Source organism: Gobius niger (assembly GCF_951799975.1).
Source record: "Gobius niger genome assembly, chromosome: 2".
Lineage (NCBI taxonomy): Eukaryota > Metazoa > Chordata > Actinopteri > Gobiiformes > Gobiidae > Gobius > Gobius niger.
In genome coordinates this window covers 19,596,349-19,616,473 of record NC_136853.1, presented here as the reverse complement: position 1 = coordinate 19,616,473, position 20,125 = coordinate 19,596,349, and the positions used below count along the sequence as shown (strand labels likewise).

Here is a 20,125-nt window from a genome sequence, read left to right as displayed (position 1 = left end):
ATTCTAACAGCCAGAGACACTGAATCAAAACAATATTTTATTACAATTGTTGTTTAAAAAAAAGGAAAAGAAAAACAACTAGGTGGTTTAATATAATGTGATTTATTTTCATTAAACTAAAAGGCTTAGAGGAGAGAGGGGAAGGAAGGAAACAAGATAATGTTACTGTCATTTTGAATGATCCTGTTCAAATACAATAACACTCATGATTCGTATCAGCATCTTCTCTCAGAGCAATTTCTTAAAAGGTAGTAAAGAAAGGAAAAGAAATTTTCAAAAGAATTTCTCAATATTATACCCGATCCCGTCTGATCTCAGAAGCTAAGCAGGAAGGGCCTGGTCGGTACTTGGATGGGAGACCGTTTGGGAACACAAGCCTGGGTGACTGTAACATGTCAGTGAGTGAGTGAGTGGTGGTCAGATTGACTGCCTCGCTTCCGTCAGTCTACCCCAGGGCAGCTGTGGCTACAATAGTAGCTTGCCACCACCAAGTATGGAGTGAATGAATAATCCAATGTAAAGTGTCTTCGAGTGCCCAGAAAAGCGCTATATAAAACCAAAACCAAAGCATTATTAAGCCCATACAGACAAAAAATCAGAAACTGCTACTTTTATGACGTTTTGCCAAATGTAATGATATATTTTAAGCAGACAACTGATCCTTTCTGTCTATATTAACCACTGCACTGACCACAAAAATGTTCTGAACTGGAATATCTATGGGTCAACTTTCTTGTCATTGGGGTCTGGTACATTTTCAACAGTTGGATCATCTTTTATTGCATGTATGTTATGTAAGGGTATGGTTAATTCACTAACTGCAGTTTACTAGTGAGTTAATTCAGAGCAAAAACAATCATATAAAAACTTAGCAGGAAATTAAAGCTAAATTATGGTTCTGTGGAGGGAATGGAATATTACAAACAATGTCCACTGCAAAAAAGCAAATTAACCACGCTTGCCTTTTTTTAGATCTGGAAATTGCCTTGTGCCTTTTATTAATGCTAACTCTTGTCATTGCTGTTTAATTAGCGTCACTGTATAAATGACAAACAAAAGATTAATGATGATGATGATAATGATAATGAGATTAAAATCAACAAATAAGCAGTTTGTTAAAAGGCTATAGAGGCTCTAAGGTTTCCTATAATTTGCCCAGCTTAAGTGCAGAGAACTGACTGAACACGGCCAGAGCTAGATTGGACTATGTCCCAAGAGGATTTCCCAGAACACACCAGCCGAGCATTGAGTTATTCTCTGATCAAAGGTCAGGACTTAATAAGACTAGACATCAAGATTCTATCTGCAGAAACGCATGCACGGATACAATTGTTGTTGGATTTACTTAAGCCATGTCAGGCTATTGTGAGGAATCAAATTGCCTATTTTTAAGCAAGCCTTGGTTGCAAACCTAAGCAAAGCCTGTTATCATTTCATGTTTTGTTTTTTGGAAGTAGAGGAAAGGGATCTTACTTGTGTGGAGATGAGCGGTTGAAGCAGGTCTTTGTCACATCTGTCACATTGGGGTTACAGCAGTCGCCCAGGTCATAGTTGAAGTTCTCCCAGTTGCACTCCGGCTCACAGATCCCATTGCCCTGTTTGTGTTCAGGACATCGGCCTCTGTGTCCCGACGTGCAGTCCCCTGCGTCGTACCCCGTGAGAGGATGGTTACATTCAGGGTCACATGCATCATCGCCAACTTTACTGATGTCACAGTTTGCCAGGATGAGGCGGTTGCGGAGGGAAGAGTTCGTCACATTGTGGATACTGAGTTCCCATGTGATGTTGTAGGGGCTGAAGGCATCATTGAGCTGTTGGTGCTGTAGGCTAATCTGGTGATCTGTTACAGTTGGTCGTTTTCGTGCATCGTCCCAAATATTTACCACTCGATAGCGAACATTTTTGGGACGTCTGAAGGTCCATAGCTGATTAAAGTTTTTTATAACCTCCATATTGTCACAAACAGTTTGACCACAGGGTGGAGGCTCAAGTTTTGTATCTAACAAGCTTGCGCCATTGGAAAACACACCTCCACCAAGACCACTTTCTTGCTCTGGCTGTGGAAAGCTCCCATCCTTTACAGTAAGCCACTTTCGGCCTGGTTGTTCAAAAGTTTCACGAATGACAAGATGAGGTAGCTCTAGGGGGTCCTCGTGGCCCTGCATATCCCTGATAATCTGTCTTTGTCCTCTGGCATGCCTCCAAAGCCCCACTCTTTCCACCGTCCCTCTGTAATTGTGATTGAGGGCATTTCCTCCAATCATCAGTACTTTGCACTTTTTGGTCAAATGGCTAAAGACATCTCCCGACTGCTCTCGACTGACACCAACCTGGGCGCCATTCACAAAAAGCTTCATGTAGATGCCATCATATGTGACTGCAACATAGACCCATTGGTTGGGCACATAGCGAGTATTAGAGTGAATGGAGGTCACTTTGTGAGCACGGTCCGTTTTGAGGGAAAAGAAGAATCGTGGGTCTCGATTTCCATATTCACTGACAGCCTGAATACCAAGCAGCCATCCTCTGTCACTGGAAGCATAGAAGCATTTGTCGTAGAGACCTGGAGAGAAACGGCAAATAAACGGTAAAGAAAATATCACATGTAGAACACATTTCATTCAAAGCAATGGCAATCAAATGTGTCTATAACCAACCCATGGTTATTGATATTGATTTAACTACTGGCTCCCAAACTGTTCTTGTTTGTTAATCAGTAATATTCATTCAGCCCTGTGACAACTTATTGTGTGATATTGGGCCATATAAAAATAACTTTTTGTTGGCATTTGTAATACTATACTCAGTCTACATTCTGTAATTCTCATAAATAAGCGTCAGCAAAAAGATTACCGTAATTGTTAGTCAATATGACGCAAAAGACATAGGTGTCCTTTTACGTGTATCATCGCATCACAAATTACCTCGCACTTTCAACATATCAAATTTACACAGACATTTGGCACATCCTTTTAAAAAGTGACGACTCGTTTTTGGGTTGCTGAGAGGCAGTGGGTGTTGATTGGTTTGATTGGTAAAAAGAATGCCGTACAGACATATGTAACAGTAAATATCTTCTGTAGACTTTGAGTTTTCAATACTCCCTTGTGTTGGCCCAATTCTTCACTCCACTCTGAAAGCTTTTCATAGAAACTTACTCAATTACAAATCATGCACAACACTCATTGGTGTTGGGTCTACAATGTGTTTAATATGATAGTGTGATCTTTCATAACTGTCCTGGAAATTGGGTTGAAGTGCATGTTTACACATACAGGAGACCCCAAGAAACTCTCTCTGCATGGCCTTTGGGTGAACACAGAGAGCATTTAAAGTTGCTAATATAAATGTCTGTTGCCAGAAGGGTAGCCAGAAACAGCTAGTTTTCTGCTAAAATCATGTTTTTGTAGAGGCACCAAAAGACCTTTTCCTGTTTCACTTGGACCATGTGTCAGGTCCAGCATGGTAATGTGTTTTCACTTCTTGGGGAAGTTTGCTTGTTTTGTGCTTGTCAGAAGTACATGTGCATGAGCCTGTGGCACATACATCTGTACACACGCGTAGTCACATATATTGCAGTCAAAGATTCCAAAGCACCTTCAGATGCCTCACAAGTCATCGTTTGGTAAGAGTAAATAATTATGCCTTAATGACCAATGAACTGAATGGGACGATCTTTAATAGACACTAGATAGGACATGGCCATAATACACTGGAACGCATGGCAGTTCTTGCAGCCATCTTGAGTCTTAGTTTTTTAGTTTTTAGTTATGTCATGGCTCTTTGATCATTGTGACGGACCTAATGTCAAATCTGGCAAGAAAATAAAGTGTTTGCAGTTTTTCAAATTTTATTTCAGTTGCATGAGATACATAGACTTAAGCTACATTTGTTCATGGATTTTCCTCTGTCAAACACTTCTAATAATTCAGTTTTATTTATATCAAATCTAACATTTGTTTCCTACTTTAAAACAGTATTTAATATTTATTGAACACGGGACAGTGACACAATGAATGCTAATACAGCTAAAAAACAAGGCATTTCAAAGAAATTACGGAGATTCTGAATCAATGAAAATGTTGCTCCAACCGCACAGCGGTTAGCACATGTTCTCCCCGTGCCTGCGTAGGTTTCCTCTGGGTACTCCGGTTTCCCCGACCACTAAGACATATACAATAGGCAAGAATGAATGAGAGTGTGTGGTTGTTGGTGGTCGGAGGGTCCGGTGGCACAGATTGTCAGCCTCGCTACCCCAATGACCCCTAATGACTACAGTGTGGCGTTTTGAGAAGCTTGGTAGCACAGGCTTGAAAAGCACAATACAAGTGAAAGCCATCACCCTCATCATCATCATCATCATCATCATTGGTTGCTATAGGGATTAACCTCGCTGGCCAGTCACATTCTGGTTTGCCATGTCAACAAACGCCATGTCCGATCTAGAGTTTTGTTAAATAGAAAATAGCCCTGTTGCATTTCCACATCGCATCGCTAGCATTGCAAGCTGCTCACTTTGTCCCAGAAGAAACAAAGTGTGAGACGAGCTCGGTAACTGCCCCGCCCCACAGTACACCTCACCACACCCCTCACCTGCTCCATTTTCACAGCCAGGATTTAGCTTTGTGAAGTTTACAACAGGGTTCAATTGCTACTGCTTTTCCAATTGGCTTGTTGCACAATGTGGCTACTTATTCCACTAACCTGAAGTCGTGAGTATATGCACATGTATTTCCTATGGAGATTAGCTTAAACCCTTTTGAATAATATCATATTTTCTAAACATCCAGCCAACACCTGGTGCTAGATGATCACTTGCTAAGTCTTAACAACTTGATGTAGGAATGTAAAAAATTTTAAATAAATAACTATAGACGACTCTATAAACAAGACGATTGTGTTGCAGATTTGCTGCACAATTTTAGATTTTAGAATTCATCAAATTAAGATGATCTTTTAGCTTCAAGACAAACTTTTATAAACCAATTATAAACTGAGACGTCTCCTCTGCTAAAGTATTTACATTCTACATCATGCTCTTGACACACAGTAAGTGATCATCTACCAGGAACTTGCCACTCACCACGAAATCTTTAGAAAACATGCTTATTCCGAGGTTATCTTAATCGGAAATGAACAGGACTGGGCATCAGAACCTCAGGTCAGCGGAACTGGCGTGGCCACGTTGCGTAACAAGCTAATTCCCCCTTTAAGAGTGAGAGTGGGGCTCTAAGAGTGATGTACATGGTTCGACGGAGAAAGACGACTACGTAGTGTGGTGGATTGTTTTAGTCCAATTATGCAGCGAGCATCAAGGGACGGGGGTGGTGGGGGGTGTCTTCAGATGCCTTTGTTCCCCATTGATTAGGGACCACCTGAGCTTGCAGTAAGTGGCGGGCTAATGGTGATTGCACGGACACATCTCGCTGACCAGTTTCTAATTAGACGCACAGTGCAGCATGCATTTATTAATTAGGTATTTGATGAGACTAATGTTCAAAGAGTGAGGGCTATAGGTTCAGCATCAAGGTCAGGCTCTCGGTGGATGACATTTTCAGGCTTTCCATTACATTGGAGGAAAAAAAAAGCCTTCCAACTGTTTGCAAGTGCACTCGAGCCTAAAAGGTATGCTAAAATGCTTGTAGGGCTCCTTGTGTAAACAGCTGTCATAATTCTGCCATGCTCAATTAATCTAACAGATTACACTCTTCCAGACTTGGACTGACGGGTTGAGCTCACACACTCTCACCTACACAGTACACACACCCTGGAATATGTTTGCAATAGGCATTTTTGTCCCTAAGCAAATGCAGATCCACTCACACGCTTGCTTCAGAGTGCGAGTGGTTCCTGTCTGGTTCAAAAGAAAACCCTCACACTCGCCATTTGTCACGTTCCGAGCAAAAAAAAACATAAAAGAGGGGGAAAAAATAAAAGATATAGAAACTCAAATGTCACAAGGGCTTAATAAAACAGGGAGGAGTGAAACAAAGATGTTTACTTTAGTCATGAGGATTAAGAAATGCAGTCATGTTAAAGCCCATTGACCGCTGTGGCTTTGACTTTCTTTCAGAATCAATGGAAAACTTTGCTGACATTTTAGGCGTAAAACCATGACCCCCTGATTATTTTTGTAATGTTCAATGTCAATCAGTGCTTTCCTTTTTTTTATACTATATGTTTTAACCAATATCAAGCAAACCTCTACCAGCATTCACTCCCATCTTTGTTAGAGAAAAGTACCTGGGACAATGTGAGTACTGAGTAAGTTGTAAAAGTATAAAGTACATCAATAAACACACATCACATGAAGCTTTTGCCACTGAACTCTCTGAGGGACAAGTACTGCATTTTCCGGACTAGAAGTCCCACTTTTTTCATAGTTTGGCTGGTGGTGCGACTTATACTCAGGTGTGACTTACGTATCAATATATGTAATTTCACATGTTTGTTATTTTTACATTGACAGCCGCTAGAGGGCGCTCTAAGCTTATGTACCAGTATCTGCTTCTCCTTTACCACTGAAGATTTAAAACAAACAGTAATTGAGCAGCAAGTTTGGAGTGAGCGAGGAAATTGGAAACTTGTGAGGGACGGGCGAAAAGCGGAGGTTACTCTTACTGCAATGGAGAAAACAAAAAAAAAGCTAATCCCGGGATAAAAGCTCGATGGCCACAGCTAGAGGAACAAGTTCGTAAATGAGGGCTTAAACAACGTGCTGCCGGGAGAGGCTGGTCAACGGTGCAGTTACGCCTCCATAACTCCATAAACTTCGGAGTGACTATATATGGTTTTTTTTTTCTTCTTCATTATGCATTTTTTGGCTGGTGCGACTTATACTCCGGAGCGACTTATAGTCCAGAAAATACGGTAACTTTTTTTTTTTTTTTTTACTCAAGTAAGAGAACAGATACTTCATATTAACATAATACGTAAGAGTAAAAAGTACCATATGGTAAAACTACTTTAAGAGGAACAATTACTTCAAAAAAAGTACCTCAAGTGCAAATGTTCTGAGCACTACTCCTCTCTCACCTGTCATCGGTTCAGTACAATATTATTCAGGGAGTGATCTTCATAGGACCCTAAACTACAGGGAACACTTCACAATAAGGACCTGAACAAGAATGTCATGATCCTGACGTGTGTGGTGTCTGTGAAGTGTAAAGAACATCTTGTATCAAAAGTAGATACAGGCTACACTTGTTTTTGAGCTCAAATGATGACAGCAGCACGATGTAACAGCTATCACATCAAATATCTGCTAAGGTCTGCATTTAATTGTTCCAACAGGTCATGGAAGACAGCCACAGCTCCTTTTCCCGTTAGTTCACACAACCTGACACAGAGGGAATTCTTTGAGTAGGGATTCTCCTGGATTTTCACATTAGACTTGAAATGATGAAGCTTTATTTGGTTTATTTGATGTTATACTGTATTCTCTCTTTTGCGCAAAATGAAGAAAATGATGTCTTATGTTGCTGAGGTAGTTGTTTGTTTTGCTAGTTTAGATGCTCCTTTCCTATGTTTGTTCATAATTGTCTTATTACGGCCATTGCACTGAAACTTTTTGATGGTAGGGGGTGCTCACACACCTTATCGGCACCTTCCCACTCAGTTTGTATACAAAATTTGTAAAGCTTTATTTGTACAAACTGAAGCTTCTGTTCTTAAGTTATGTTCAAATAACGTTGTGCCTTTTTGATCGCGCCTCATCGCGTTTTTCACTAAAATGTTCATTTGATGGCAAGTTCTAGTCATGGCATTCGTTTTTTTAAATCCTGTAAAGGAGGTGCATCAATTGTCACTTTTCATTAAGTGTTTAGGACTTGAACTTTAACAACTTATAAAAAAAAATGTGTCACAATCAGGCTTCATACTGTGTGTGTGAATGGGAGTAATTTTAGCAAAAAAAATATCACAAACTACTTTTGGCGTACGGTGTTGCTGTAGTAATATGTTTTGTTTGACTTGGTGTGACGTACATCTGTATCAAATGTAGTGATTTATTTTTTGGTGAGGTCATACATGTTGATCAGAATGGATGAGTATTCATAATAATATAATAAGCGCTACACTGTAGTCATTATTCATTCTCTCCATACTCAGTATAGCGTTAAGCCACAGCCACCAGACTGACAGAAGCGAGACTGTCAATCTGCATCATGGTTGTTGACCACCAACCACTCACTCACACACTCTCATTGCTCCCCTAGAACCATGTTTTTGGTGGTAGGGGAGTCTGGAGGAAACCTATATGCAGACACGGAGAGAACATGCAAACTCCACACAGAAATGCGGGGATCGAACTCGAATTTATGTTCTTCCCAGTCAAAAAAAAAAAAATAGAAACAGGGTGAAACAGTTCTCACAAACTCATGCTTATGAATCGGGCGCTCTCCTCATGGGGCAGGCTGTGATATAAGGACGCTCCATAAGGAGAATCATTTACCAATCTGCGCCATCGGCTCCTCCAGCTATACCACCAACCGACCGCTCACTGGCACACTGCATACAGGCATCAGGTGAAGTGTTGTGCACCAAAACATAACGACGGTGGGATTGGAACCCCCAACCCCTCAGTTATTGGATGACCTGCCCTACCATCGGAGCTACTGTCTGTCGCCCCCAATAGTTTGCTGGACAAAAGTGTAGACGCAATATCTGGTTTTGTTTATAAATCGTAATGCATAAATTGTGTGAAATTGGAGACTGAGAGAGAGTTCAGCTCAGTTCAAACATGCACAGGTCCAGCAGCAGTCAATGGCTGTATGCAACGCACCCTGTCGGCAGAGGGAGGCAATCATAAAAATACGCATTCTTTTACAGTAACGCATATAAAATCGCTAAGCTAATGATGACGCAGAGTAACCAGTCTCATTAAGCAGGGCAATAAAATGCAGCCAGTAAAGACCCTGAATATGCCTACCGCAAAACGCATTTCCCCACATTGTTATATTTGACTGGGCTTCAAGTAGAGAAATAGCCGAATAAAATCGGCTATTGTCATTTTAGATAGACTCATTAAAAAACGTATTGGAAAAACGCGTGACTTTGAGTAAACCGTTCAATAAAAAGGGGAAATCCTCGTGCATTTCTGTCGCATGTTTCTTAAAGATGTATTTTCCTATAGAGGCACTTCGGATTTGCTTCGAGAAAGATCTCCCTCTCTGATCTAGCGGGGCTTTATGCCTGAAGTGACGTGCTCGCTCACAAAGTTTGAGCCATTACATCATAGTTTTAAAATAGCTTAGTCGGCTCTCAAAAATTACATTTTACGCACAGTGACATCAGCCGCTGGTCAAATGATAAAGTAGCGGTATCTTGCGGGTGATCGAATAGGCAATTTATCTTGTCATTTCAAGCGCTTTATATTAAAAAACATTTATGTTGTTAGAGGTAAACTTTATGTAGGCTATCGGATTTAGTGAGGTGGTTGCACTGGGACGTAGTTTAATGCTCTTCTCTGTACTTTTAAAGCATTACATCACTGTCTGATAGGGAACTGATTTTTAACTCGCTGAAACTGCGCGTCAAACGGTAGCCTACTTAAGGACACTCGAATGAATAAAAACACTAAGTTGTTGAGCAGACAGGCTCATGCATTTAGAGTAAGACTTGTCGATGTACCTGCTATTACTGTGGGTGATCGCTGACCTCCCTCCGGCTTGATCCACATCTCAAGAGTAAAATTTCCTCTGGGTATTTCCACGCCGGGTTTGAGGCGCAGCTGGTCCCCTCTGCCGGTGAAGTAGACCGCTTTGTCCCCGCGCTCCAGAGAGTTGTTTTCGGGCTGCGAGGTGCGCCGCCGCTGGCGCACAAGCCTCTTCTCCACGCCGGGCACGGAGCGCTTGCCCCGGGGCAAGCGAGTGGCACAAGACCCCGCGATGGTGGCTTTCGCCTCCCTGAGGCGCACCAGCTCTCTCTTGGATCTTCCTTTTAACCTTAGTGTTCCACACTCTGATCCAAAGCATAAGATGAGAATCACCAGGCAAGACACCCAGGTAAAAGTCCAAAGTTTCATTTTGCGTTCGAAATATTAAATAATACAACAGCCAATAGTAAAAAATAAAAAAGGAAAAAAGGAAAAATAAATCTTCTTTGGGGAATCCTCTTCAGTTTAACAGCGACAAAATGTTAAACAGCCCAAAGTGTCTAAATAAACTCATAAAGCTATGCTGTTTTCCCTCTTTATAATAGCAAGCCACGACCCCCGCTCTTAAGCAAAACTACTCTAGAAACATTAAGGGGACACGGGAATATTTGATTCATGTATGTCTTCCACGGTGCCTTTTCTGTGGGTCCCATTTAGCTCAAAGAGATGACTAATAAGTGATCAATCGAGAGGGGGGTCTTGCCAATGCCCCCCTCATCCCCTCTGGAAGCTAGAACTCACTCGCAGAAATCCACAGTTGTCCGCCAGGCTCTCGTCACACCTTTTTGTGTTTCCTTTATCCTATAGGCTACATAAAGATGCGAAAGAAATGGCACATATCCTCCATTCAAAAGCAAAAACATATCGACCTCTCACATGCATAAGAAAAAACCAAAAGAGTCAGAAAAGTGGACAGGGATGAAGGAAGCTGGAATCCAAAGTTCATTTTTGCACTAAAAAAAGTTGAAATGTCATGTGATTAGCGTTTAGATGGAGGAAGAAGACGGTGGAGAGTGATCATCCCGGTCCTCATTGATTGCCTGAAGCTGAATCACTTGGAGAGCCGCAGAGGTCCTCGTCCGCTTTAGAGCCACTTCTTTCCCTCTTAGTGTTGTAACAACTCATGTTTCAAATGTTCCGGGGCTCTATGTGCGAGTGTGTGTATGTGTGCGTGTGCGTGCGCGCGTGTGTTTTTTTTTTTTTTTTCAAAGTGGGAAGTGACACAGGTATAGGCAACTCTCACTGACGGCAATTCTCTATGGCACATATAGCCCAGTGATAGGTGTTTACTGAGTTTGGAAGGCGTATATGTATCCCTCTAGTGGCTACAATTTAAACAATTCCACAGTGAAAGCAACTCAGCATCATAGGAAACACCGTCACATGCGTAAAATACGTCTTTGTAAATTGGGTTTGATCTATACTGCTGCGAAATATTTTTATTTATGAAAAAAAAAAACTTTAAAAAGAGAGAGCGAGTTTCTATGGTTAAATGATTCTGAAACAAGACAACACAATATAGGCTGTTTGAAAATCTGCACAAAAATAGGCTAAACTCTCCCAAAGCTCGTGGCTGTGTCCTCTTTTGCTCTTTTATTGAAATCATGTAGCCTAGACATTCAAGAAAGTCACTTTCTTGGCAGTCTGCTATTATGGCAATTAGAGGTAGTAGACCAGTCAAAGTCATATTTCCCATTATGGCCATTTCCAAGTAAAGTAGAGTGGAGTACGTTGAAAAAGGAGGGAATGATTAAAAAAAAAAAAAAGACAAGCCATCAATTCTTCTTCCCAACTTGCCACGAATCGAACAATATGTCCAATTTATTTGATTGAAACCCAAACCCAGAAGCGATTTGAGACACTTCAGACACTTTATTTTTGTCTCAATGCCCGTTGTTGTCCAGTGGTGGGAGTACTCCAATTGTTTACTTGAATAAAAGTACAGATTATGGGCTAAAAACTTGTACTAAAAGATGAATTCTGCAAAATGATAAAATTGTTATTGATGTGCCTTTATGCAGAATTACACCCTTGTTAAACAGAAGAGGCTGAACGTTCTCAGACTTTATTATTGGGATGTTTTGACCAGAACTACTTTACAGCTTTAAATTCACCGACTAAAGGTCACAAAGAGGCCAACGTGTCTACTTAAAATCCAGTTTTTAAATCCAAATGAAACATATAGCGACGAAAAAGAAGTGGCAAAAGTAAAAGCACATGATTCACCACCTCTGTTGGTAACCTCTCGGGTGTCTCTTGGCTTTTTTTTTTCTTCTTTTTTGTTTGGTTGTTGTTGTTTTTTTATCTTCTTGGAACTTCAGAGGAGAGAATTTCTTCGTTTCAAGGTGACTCACGCCAATGTTTACCAACCTTGTCATGCTAGATCGATGTGGATTTGAAATGACTCCACCACAGTCGGGGAAAGCAAAATAAATCCTGTTGATTAATTTAACTATTCTGCATTTTCGCTGTGAACTAAACATATTGAATCACTACTCTTTACAGTTTGTGTGAGTTTCTCTCTGGTCCCCCTCAGCTGCTGCTAACCTGTTTGCCGTCTCGGGACGACTCCGAGTTGCCACCTACCATAAAGGGGAAGAGAGACAAACATTCAATATTTGCTTTGTTCTTGGTGCGCTGTTGTGACTCTGGGGTGCATAGTTCCTTTTGTGCCACAGGCTGGAGGGCGAAGGGGGTGGGATGTGAACAGGAGGGAGCTGGGGGGGGGGGGGGGGGGGTTGGGGGTGACCTTCAAGGTTGCTCTGAGCTGAGGTTCACACAGACAGACTGCAAGTTTAGAGCCATACTGGATTGTTGATTCAGGCCCGTGTCAGGCAGTGAGGTTGAGTATAGCATTAGCATATAGCATAGTATTTCTGCATCAGTTAAATGGTTGTAACTAACAAAGGTTGATGTTTTTCCTGTGCCCATTCTATCTGCACGTGGTCTTAATAATATGTATAAAAAACCTGCTAACCCTGCAGTTCAAACCTCTACAAACATGTCCTGAAGAATGCAACTATCTCTTATGAGTTAATACAGTAAATGTTCCAAAAGAAAATCAACAGAACTTCTATTTTTTCTAATGCAGTAGATGTCAGCCTTTAAAGGGCATATGACAAGTAGGCACACCCTAGACTATCATTACTCTTGAATGAAGTGGACACGTACAGGTATATCAGTTCATTATCATTGTGCATATACATTGTTTTTGTTCATATTTGTCTAAACATCACCTTATCCGTCTGTTTTCTCTCCTGGCCTTCTGAGTTTCTAGCAAAGTAACTTTCCCGGTAATACCTATATGTTCTTACTTACACCACGGACAGCTGTGACTTTGTACCTGAAAGCGATATTCTTTCTGCAGGTGCCAGAGAAGTGGGAACATGAAGGAGCGGCGGAGGAGCACACGGGCACAGTGAGTCCTATAATGACATTCTCTCATCTCACCTGTGACCGCGCTGTCACTTTCTCTCTGGAAATGGGCACTGACTGCCAGCACAGAGACGATGACCTCATGTCTTACATTTGGCTCCCATTCAGGTCAGCACACTATGTACTCACTACAACGAAAAGAAGAAAGAAAGAAAAAACATTGCATTGAAGCAACTCATCATCAGATTCCTCAAGGAGACTGGGTTTGTTTTTTTGTTTTTTTCTGTATCAAATTTTTATTTTGATCACTGTTTGAAAGTGTTGTATTATCAGTTGCAATAAATTCCTTATTCTTCACCCACTTCCCATGTTTAATGTAAATGATAGTAAAATTATCATGTCACTGCTATTGCTGGGCTATTACAATGACTCAATATTTAGTTCTCATTGACCCTGTTATATTATGATGTAAGGCCTTTGGGTGGTTGTTATTCATTTTGCTCTGTGTTTGTATTTCGATGTTTTTCTGTGAAGCACTTTGTAACTGTTTAGAAAATTGCTATACAAGTTTATTATTATTGTTAATACCATTTTCCCTTATTTCTGTGTAAAGTAGCATCTTTCTTCACAAAACAAACGTATGGCAGTTGCTAAAGAAACAATTCAGACACCTTGAAATAGTCTGTAGTTGTATGGCTAGGTTTCGGATTCCTATGTGCAGGTATATGTTTGATATATATATATATGCTTCAAGCTTTCCATTGTATTCCTGAAGATTTGAACTCTAAACAATGAGCTGTCACTGCTCCAGAATTGACTGTAGACGTGTGATTTAAAAGCACCATATCGATAATTGAGAATGATAGATCTGGCACAGCTCTACCACTGCCATAGGCTTACATGTATTTTCTCTAGCATGTAACATGAAAGTCAAGCAAAATGTACAATAATCCCAGTGGTCGATCCTCGTAGATGTGCACGGTTCAGGAAAAACACTGTCCCATAATCCACTAATGCTTACAGCCTTAATCTGCTGGTGAAGCTCTTGTACACACCAATGCAATAAATGCTTTTACCTCATTCTGTGTCTGATTGACCATGCAAAATCATTCACGGGCACCAGGAGTGTTAATGCCCAGGATCAAATGCGAAGTTATGAATTTGAAAAGAAATGTGATCGCATGATGCCATAAAAACCTTGATAATACTGCACTGTACTAATCATCGTGTCAAACGACCAGGGTGAATTCTTGCATCAGATCCTCCAAAGGATTGATACTATTTTATACCAAAACAATAAATACAAAATATGTTGTTGTGACTTTTACATTGTATATGGCAAAGATTAAATGAAAAGTACACATTGGAGTAGATCAGGCTTAATCTTTTCTAATGCTTTTGACAGCTGTCAGTTATGTGCACTCAGCCTGGATTGCCATTTGGCCGGTCACAAGCAGTCTGATATATAGACCGTGTAATGGTTTCATTACTTTCTTTTAGTTTGATTGTCTCCTAGTTTGAACAAAATCCCTGTTTGTTTTGACTGATGTCGGGGCCATTGGCAAATAGTCCTCTTCAGGCACCCACATGCGTTCACACGGATATTGCTCAGCCCAAGCCCGGACAAATAGAGAATCAAAATATCAATGGCACATCAATAACAGAGATGAATGTGGATAAATTCCTGTTGCGATCCATTTAAAGGGTATTTATTTGTTTTTGTAAGTTTAGTTCAGTTTATTTGAGCAGGTTACATTTTCTAATTTACAAAATTATAAACATTACACAGTTATAGCAATAATGCTTAAGAGCGCCGACCCCACATTCGACGAACTAAACATTTGCATTTCACAGTGATACAATATGAGGACTGTATCCACAACAAATCTACTCTACTACTCTACTCCTTGAGTAGATAAGTATTTACATTAATTAGAAAAACAATTACATGACTGGAACTGTGCACAGCTGCTTACATTTCCCAGAAGGAGGAGGTATTTACTTTACAGTTTGACATTAGATATTATATTTCCTTATATCTTCTTCAAGAACCCGTCCATTATCAAGTAACACCATAGTAACCATAACTGTTTCTGCTAGAAGAAGAGAAGAAGAAGTTCACGTGTTCAGTTTTCCATCGGCACACATGTATGTAAACAGACTCTCGTCTGAAACTGTAATGGTGTAATCTCTGCTAATGATGGCGACTGTTTACATATTTCAATAATGATGATAATGACTTGAAGTTGTATTGCACTTTACAAGCCTGCGTTGACAAGTTTCTCATTATTCATTCACCCCCGGTGTGGTTCTTGCCACAGCTGCCCTGGTTTAGACCGACGGAAGCGAGGCTGAGAATCAGCGCCATGGGCCCCTCCAACCACCACTCACTCGCTCGCTCACACATTGGATTCATATCCCGGCAAGGAGGGCGAAATGTCTTGCCCAAGGACACAACTACTGGAGAGGTATAATCCTGATGGATCTGTGGATGAGAGGGTAACTGCTTTCTCCTGGTACATGGATCAAATTTAAATTGAGGTATAAAGGTATGATTCATACTGTCGACAAATGGAAATGCTGGGTCTAGGCCTGTTACAACAAAGATATTTAGTTGATATATTGATGGAGGAACGCACTGCGATGGTCAATATTTTTGAAGATTGTTTTTTCCACTAAAACTAACTAAGACACAGTGATCTCTTGTTTGTGTATTAACACATCTTATTATGTAAATGTTATTAAGTTTACATGTGTTTCTTGCGGTGATAGAAAGCTCAATAAAAGTACTCCCAGCTTCGGTGGAGATGTTTTACATTTCAGAAGTAAAATGTAACAGTATGTTCTTGAATGATGCCAGTAACGGTGAGTACTTTTTCAGTAACGAGTAATCTAACACATCACTATTTCCTAAACCAGTAAACATTAAAGATTTAATTTCCAAGTCACAGTGCGTAACTAATATTAACTATTAGACTGATTAGACTTGCAAGATGTGGACATATTGAGTGTGATTTAGATGGACAAATTGGAACTTAAATGCCTTCATTGCGGTGGAGATCATAGGGTCAGTTAACTGTAAAAAATAAGATTGGAAAATAAAGTAACATATAGCTGTGAAGAAAGTAAGAGCGGTAAGATGTGGAAGAAGGAGTACCATGCACAGTGAAAAGTTTCATGAGTGGATCAAAAGTCTTTTTGGCTTTTGTGGCAATGAATTGTACGGCTGGTCTACAGGGAAAATCTGGGGATCCTAATAAATAAACAAACATTCCGAGTGGCAGTCAAAACTTACAGTGAGAGTCTGGGAGATGTGAAACAAACAGCTAATGCACGAGGAGGCGGTTAATGTCAGGATCTGAGACACGGCCGTGATCTTTGTGCAAATGCATTGATTTGTTTAGTGACAGCACGAGGTGAACAGCAGCGCATTCAAGTGAATCAGACTCGATCAATAGAAGTAATGTAGTGCCCTAGTGGTCAGATACCCAAACTACCATAGATAAATCTCACTAAATAAAAGAATATAAACACCACACTAAACACGCTATAGTAATCTAATTTAGTTACTTCAAAACCAAGTGATCAGTAAAGGAGTAATCAGTAGTGCATCAATATACTGTAGATGTTTACATACATTATATAAAAAGACACATTAAACAAGAATAAACGTTTCCTTTTTCAGGTTAATTAGTGTTTTCTAAATTATTTCTATTTGCAAAATGCAAGAAGAATGAGAGAATTTTTTAGAAATGTTTTTGTCACTTTCTACAAAGTCAGAAGTACATACACTAAGATTACTATCTATTTGGGAAAGCCTTGGAAGCACAAGTCTGGTTCATCCTTTGATGCAATTCCAAGACGCCTGAAGGTGCCAGGTTCATTGATTCAAACAATTATACACAAGTATAAAAAAGATCATACCGATCAGAAAGAAGGCGGGTTCTGTGACTGTGAAGTCCTTTACCGACCTGGGCTGAGAGGGAACTCTGCAGGAAGAAGCCCTTACTCCAAAAGAAACATCAAAAAGCCAGAATAAGAATAAAGACTTAATTTTTTGGAGACAAATCCTGTGGTCTGACAAAACTAAATGTTATTGTTTGGCCATAATGACCATTGTCGTTTTGGGGAAAAAGGGGGAAGCCTGAGAACACCATCCCAACTGTGAAATACGGGGGGCAGCAACATGCTGTGGGGTTGCTTTGCTGTGGGAGGGACTGATGTACTTCACAAAATAGATGACATCATGAAGAAAGAACAATATGTGGAAATATTGGAAAAACATCTCAAGACATCAGCCAGGAAGTTAAAGCAGAACCCCTAGAGGCCATAAGCCCCACTGCAGGTGTGCGTTTTTTTACTCATTAATTGTCCATGAGTAAATACTACGCTGACAGAAAAGACAAAGGGAGAGAGGGATATTGTGCATTGTTCCACAGCCCAATTACACAATGAAGATCATTTTGTCACTCAAACTTGGCTGTAAACACAGTTAGCTTTGCCCGTTAGCCTGTTAGCATCTTCGTCCTGATTCTGTCGGAGCAAGGAAAGTTAGCATAGTTATCTGGCCAGAGACACCAGGCAGAGATGAAAGACCCCCCAATCATCCCATCAACACTTGTATTACCCCCAGAGGGACTACGAAAAGGATTTATTAAGGTAAACAAGTTACTTAGTACTGCTTTAAAGCTTGGGCACAGATGGGTTTTCCAAATGGACAATGACCCAAAGCAAACTGCCAAACTGGTTACAAAGTGGCTTAAGGATAACAATGTCAATGTTTTGAAGTGATCGTCACAAAGTCCTGATCTCAATCCAGCTTAAAAGTATGGGCAGAGCTGAAAAGGCATGTGCACACAAGGTGGTGTCTCAGCTACACCAGTTCTGTTTGGAGGAATGGACCAAAACTTCTGCCAACTATTGTGAGAAGCTAATGGAAGGGAATCCAAAAAACGTTTGACCCAAGTTATAAAGGCAATGCTACCAAATATTAATGAAATGAATGCAAACTTTTAATATAAAACTGTGTATTCTATCTCTCATTCTTCAGGCATTTAGCAAATAGAAATAATTAGAACTAACCTGGTTCCAACTGTAAATATATACAGTATATTGTCAAATATTTCTTGGTTACAAACACTAAATATAAAGTTTCAGCTCCTTGTACATCTGTCCAAGCCTTTGGTGTGACTGAACAGCACGGTCCTGCTGCAGGTAGCTTGTGCTTTTACTAAAACTTTAATATGTGTATTTATCATGATTTCATAGGTTTTACGATGATCATAGCGATTCCCACTGTATATATGATTACGATGTTACATTTTCCAGCTGATCGACCGTCTTTCATGTTATAACTTCTGTTTTTGGGGCCATTTGCTGTTACTTGTGCCTTCCTGGGAGAATAATAAGACTTGTAGGTGGCCACATTGGTTGAGCACTGCATGGCTCATTCACAGTAGGAGCCAATATAACTCTTAATTGTGAAAGTAGTTGAGTTGGTCACCTCAACTGCAGGAAAACCAGAACCACCCTGTAGATCACATCATTTCCAAATCCGCAGCACAAGTATGTTCCTCATCATTTGCACATCCTGGATTTGGGTGCTGTTGTGTGCTATGCGGTAAACAATAACCCATTATGAGTCCCCGATGGCACACAAGGCTTGCCCTGGGTTAAACTCTGCTGGTTGTGGGGAGGAATTATATACAGTCAGCAATGAGCAGCTCGCACAGCTACTGCCCCTCCGTCTAGACGCTACACAGAGTCCATATGGAGATGGTTAAAAAGCTCATTAGCCAGCGTACTTGAAATACAGTTGCAGTGACGCTTGTCCATAAAAACACCAAGCGGAGTGGTATTACCCAGGTTGAGGCATCGAGCCCCAAGGATTGACAACAATTTGGCAAAGGATTGGAGTTCACCTACATATGGTTGAAATTGAGCCTTTTCCAAGAATGAAATAGGGAAAGAAATTATTTCTTGGAATATCATTGGAACTTTTTGCCTGTGGTAGTCCAATTGGGTGAGGAAGAGTGGAAAAATGACAAGTAAGGTGAATGGGATATGGCCCATTATTGGAAACCTTCAGCGTAGCAGCTATTACTGGTCATGTCATCTGTTATGGTAGGGGTCTTTGAGTTTTTATTCAAGTGGTTTTTGCACGCAGATGCACCAATGAATGTGTATTTATGTACAAAACTACAATGAAAAATACAGATAATCATAAAATGGGAAGAAAAAGGGTAGAGCTTACACTATTAAGCACAAACGTTCCAAAAAGTTCAAATAAAGAATTAATGACCCTTTCAGACCGCAACAATGAATCAGTCACACATGTTTAGCAAGGACAGTCCTGAGTCACAAGATGTCACTCAACACATCTTTGTATAGTAGGAGGAAGCCATCGTGCCCAGAAAGAATCCACAGTGACAAGGGAAGCGCACATGTCCTTCTCTTGTCACTGTGGATTCTTGCCCCTCCTGTAAATGCGCCTCCTTTCAGAATTGTCATAGTAATGTTGACACACTTAATTAGCCCATGAAAATTTAAAAGAACCTTTAAAAGTGACTCTAAACCTGTAACAAAACCCTTTAATATCACCATTACCGTCCTGAAAACTTTATGAAACAACTGTTTGATATTCCTTAGAATGTGCTAAACACATGGATTGGTTTTGACAGCAGTGGCCACATAGCTGCTCAGGAACACTGTGGAGCACTAAAGACTCACACCTCGGGCCATACACATGAAATACATCAGAAGCAGAGCGGTGTGATTGGTTTGAACATGGACATTGCTTCTGCCAAAACAGAGCACCTCGGGAGTGCCATGAGACAGTCAGGGCTTTCATAAAACAGCTCAAGGTAACACAAGGTAAAGTGCCTCCAGAACTCTGACGTGGTGGCTCAGTGTGTAAGCAAGGCAAACCGAGCACAAAGATCTGTCAGGGAAAGTAAATATCGGGTGTTGGACTCAAACATCTTATCTACAATTAAGGTTTGGTTAATAACTTTCAGCTTTGAGTAGTGTTCGGTACAGAATTGTAGAATCCCAGCACATTGTTCATCACTCCAGTTGATATGTAAATCGCTCTGG

General features: G+C 40.5%; 1 protein-coding gene across 2 annotated transcripts in view; it reads right to left on the bottom strand.

Moving 5' to 3' along the window:
* The window catches only part of pappaa (pregnancy-associated plasma protein A, pappalysin 1a), a 64,458-nt gene extending 53,667 nt beyond the window's left edge, over window positions 1-10,791 (bottom strand). For both annotated transcript variants that reach the window (XM_079580848.1, XM_079580849.1), the window contains exons 1-2: window positions 9,631-10,791; window positions 1,474-2,563 (exon numbers count right to left, since the gene is read on the bottom strand). In XM_079580848.1, the coding sequence (XP_079436974.1) occupies window positions 1,474-2,563; window positions 9,631-10,024 (1,484 nt within the window). In that variant the 5' untranslated portion in view covers window positions 10,025-10,791. The remainder of the gene's footprint in view (window positions 1-1,473; window positions 2,564-9,630) is intronic.
* Between the last annotated feature and the right edge of the window lie 9,334 nt (window positions 10,792-20,125).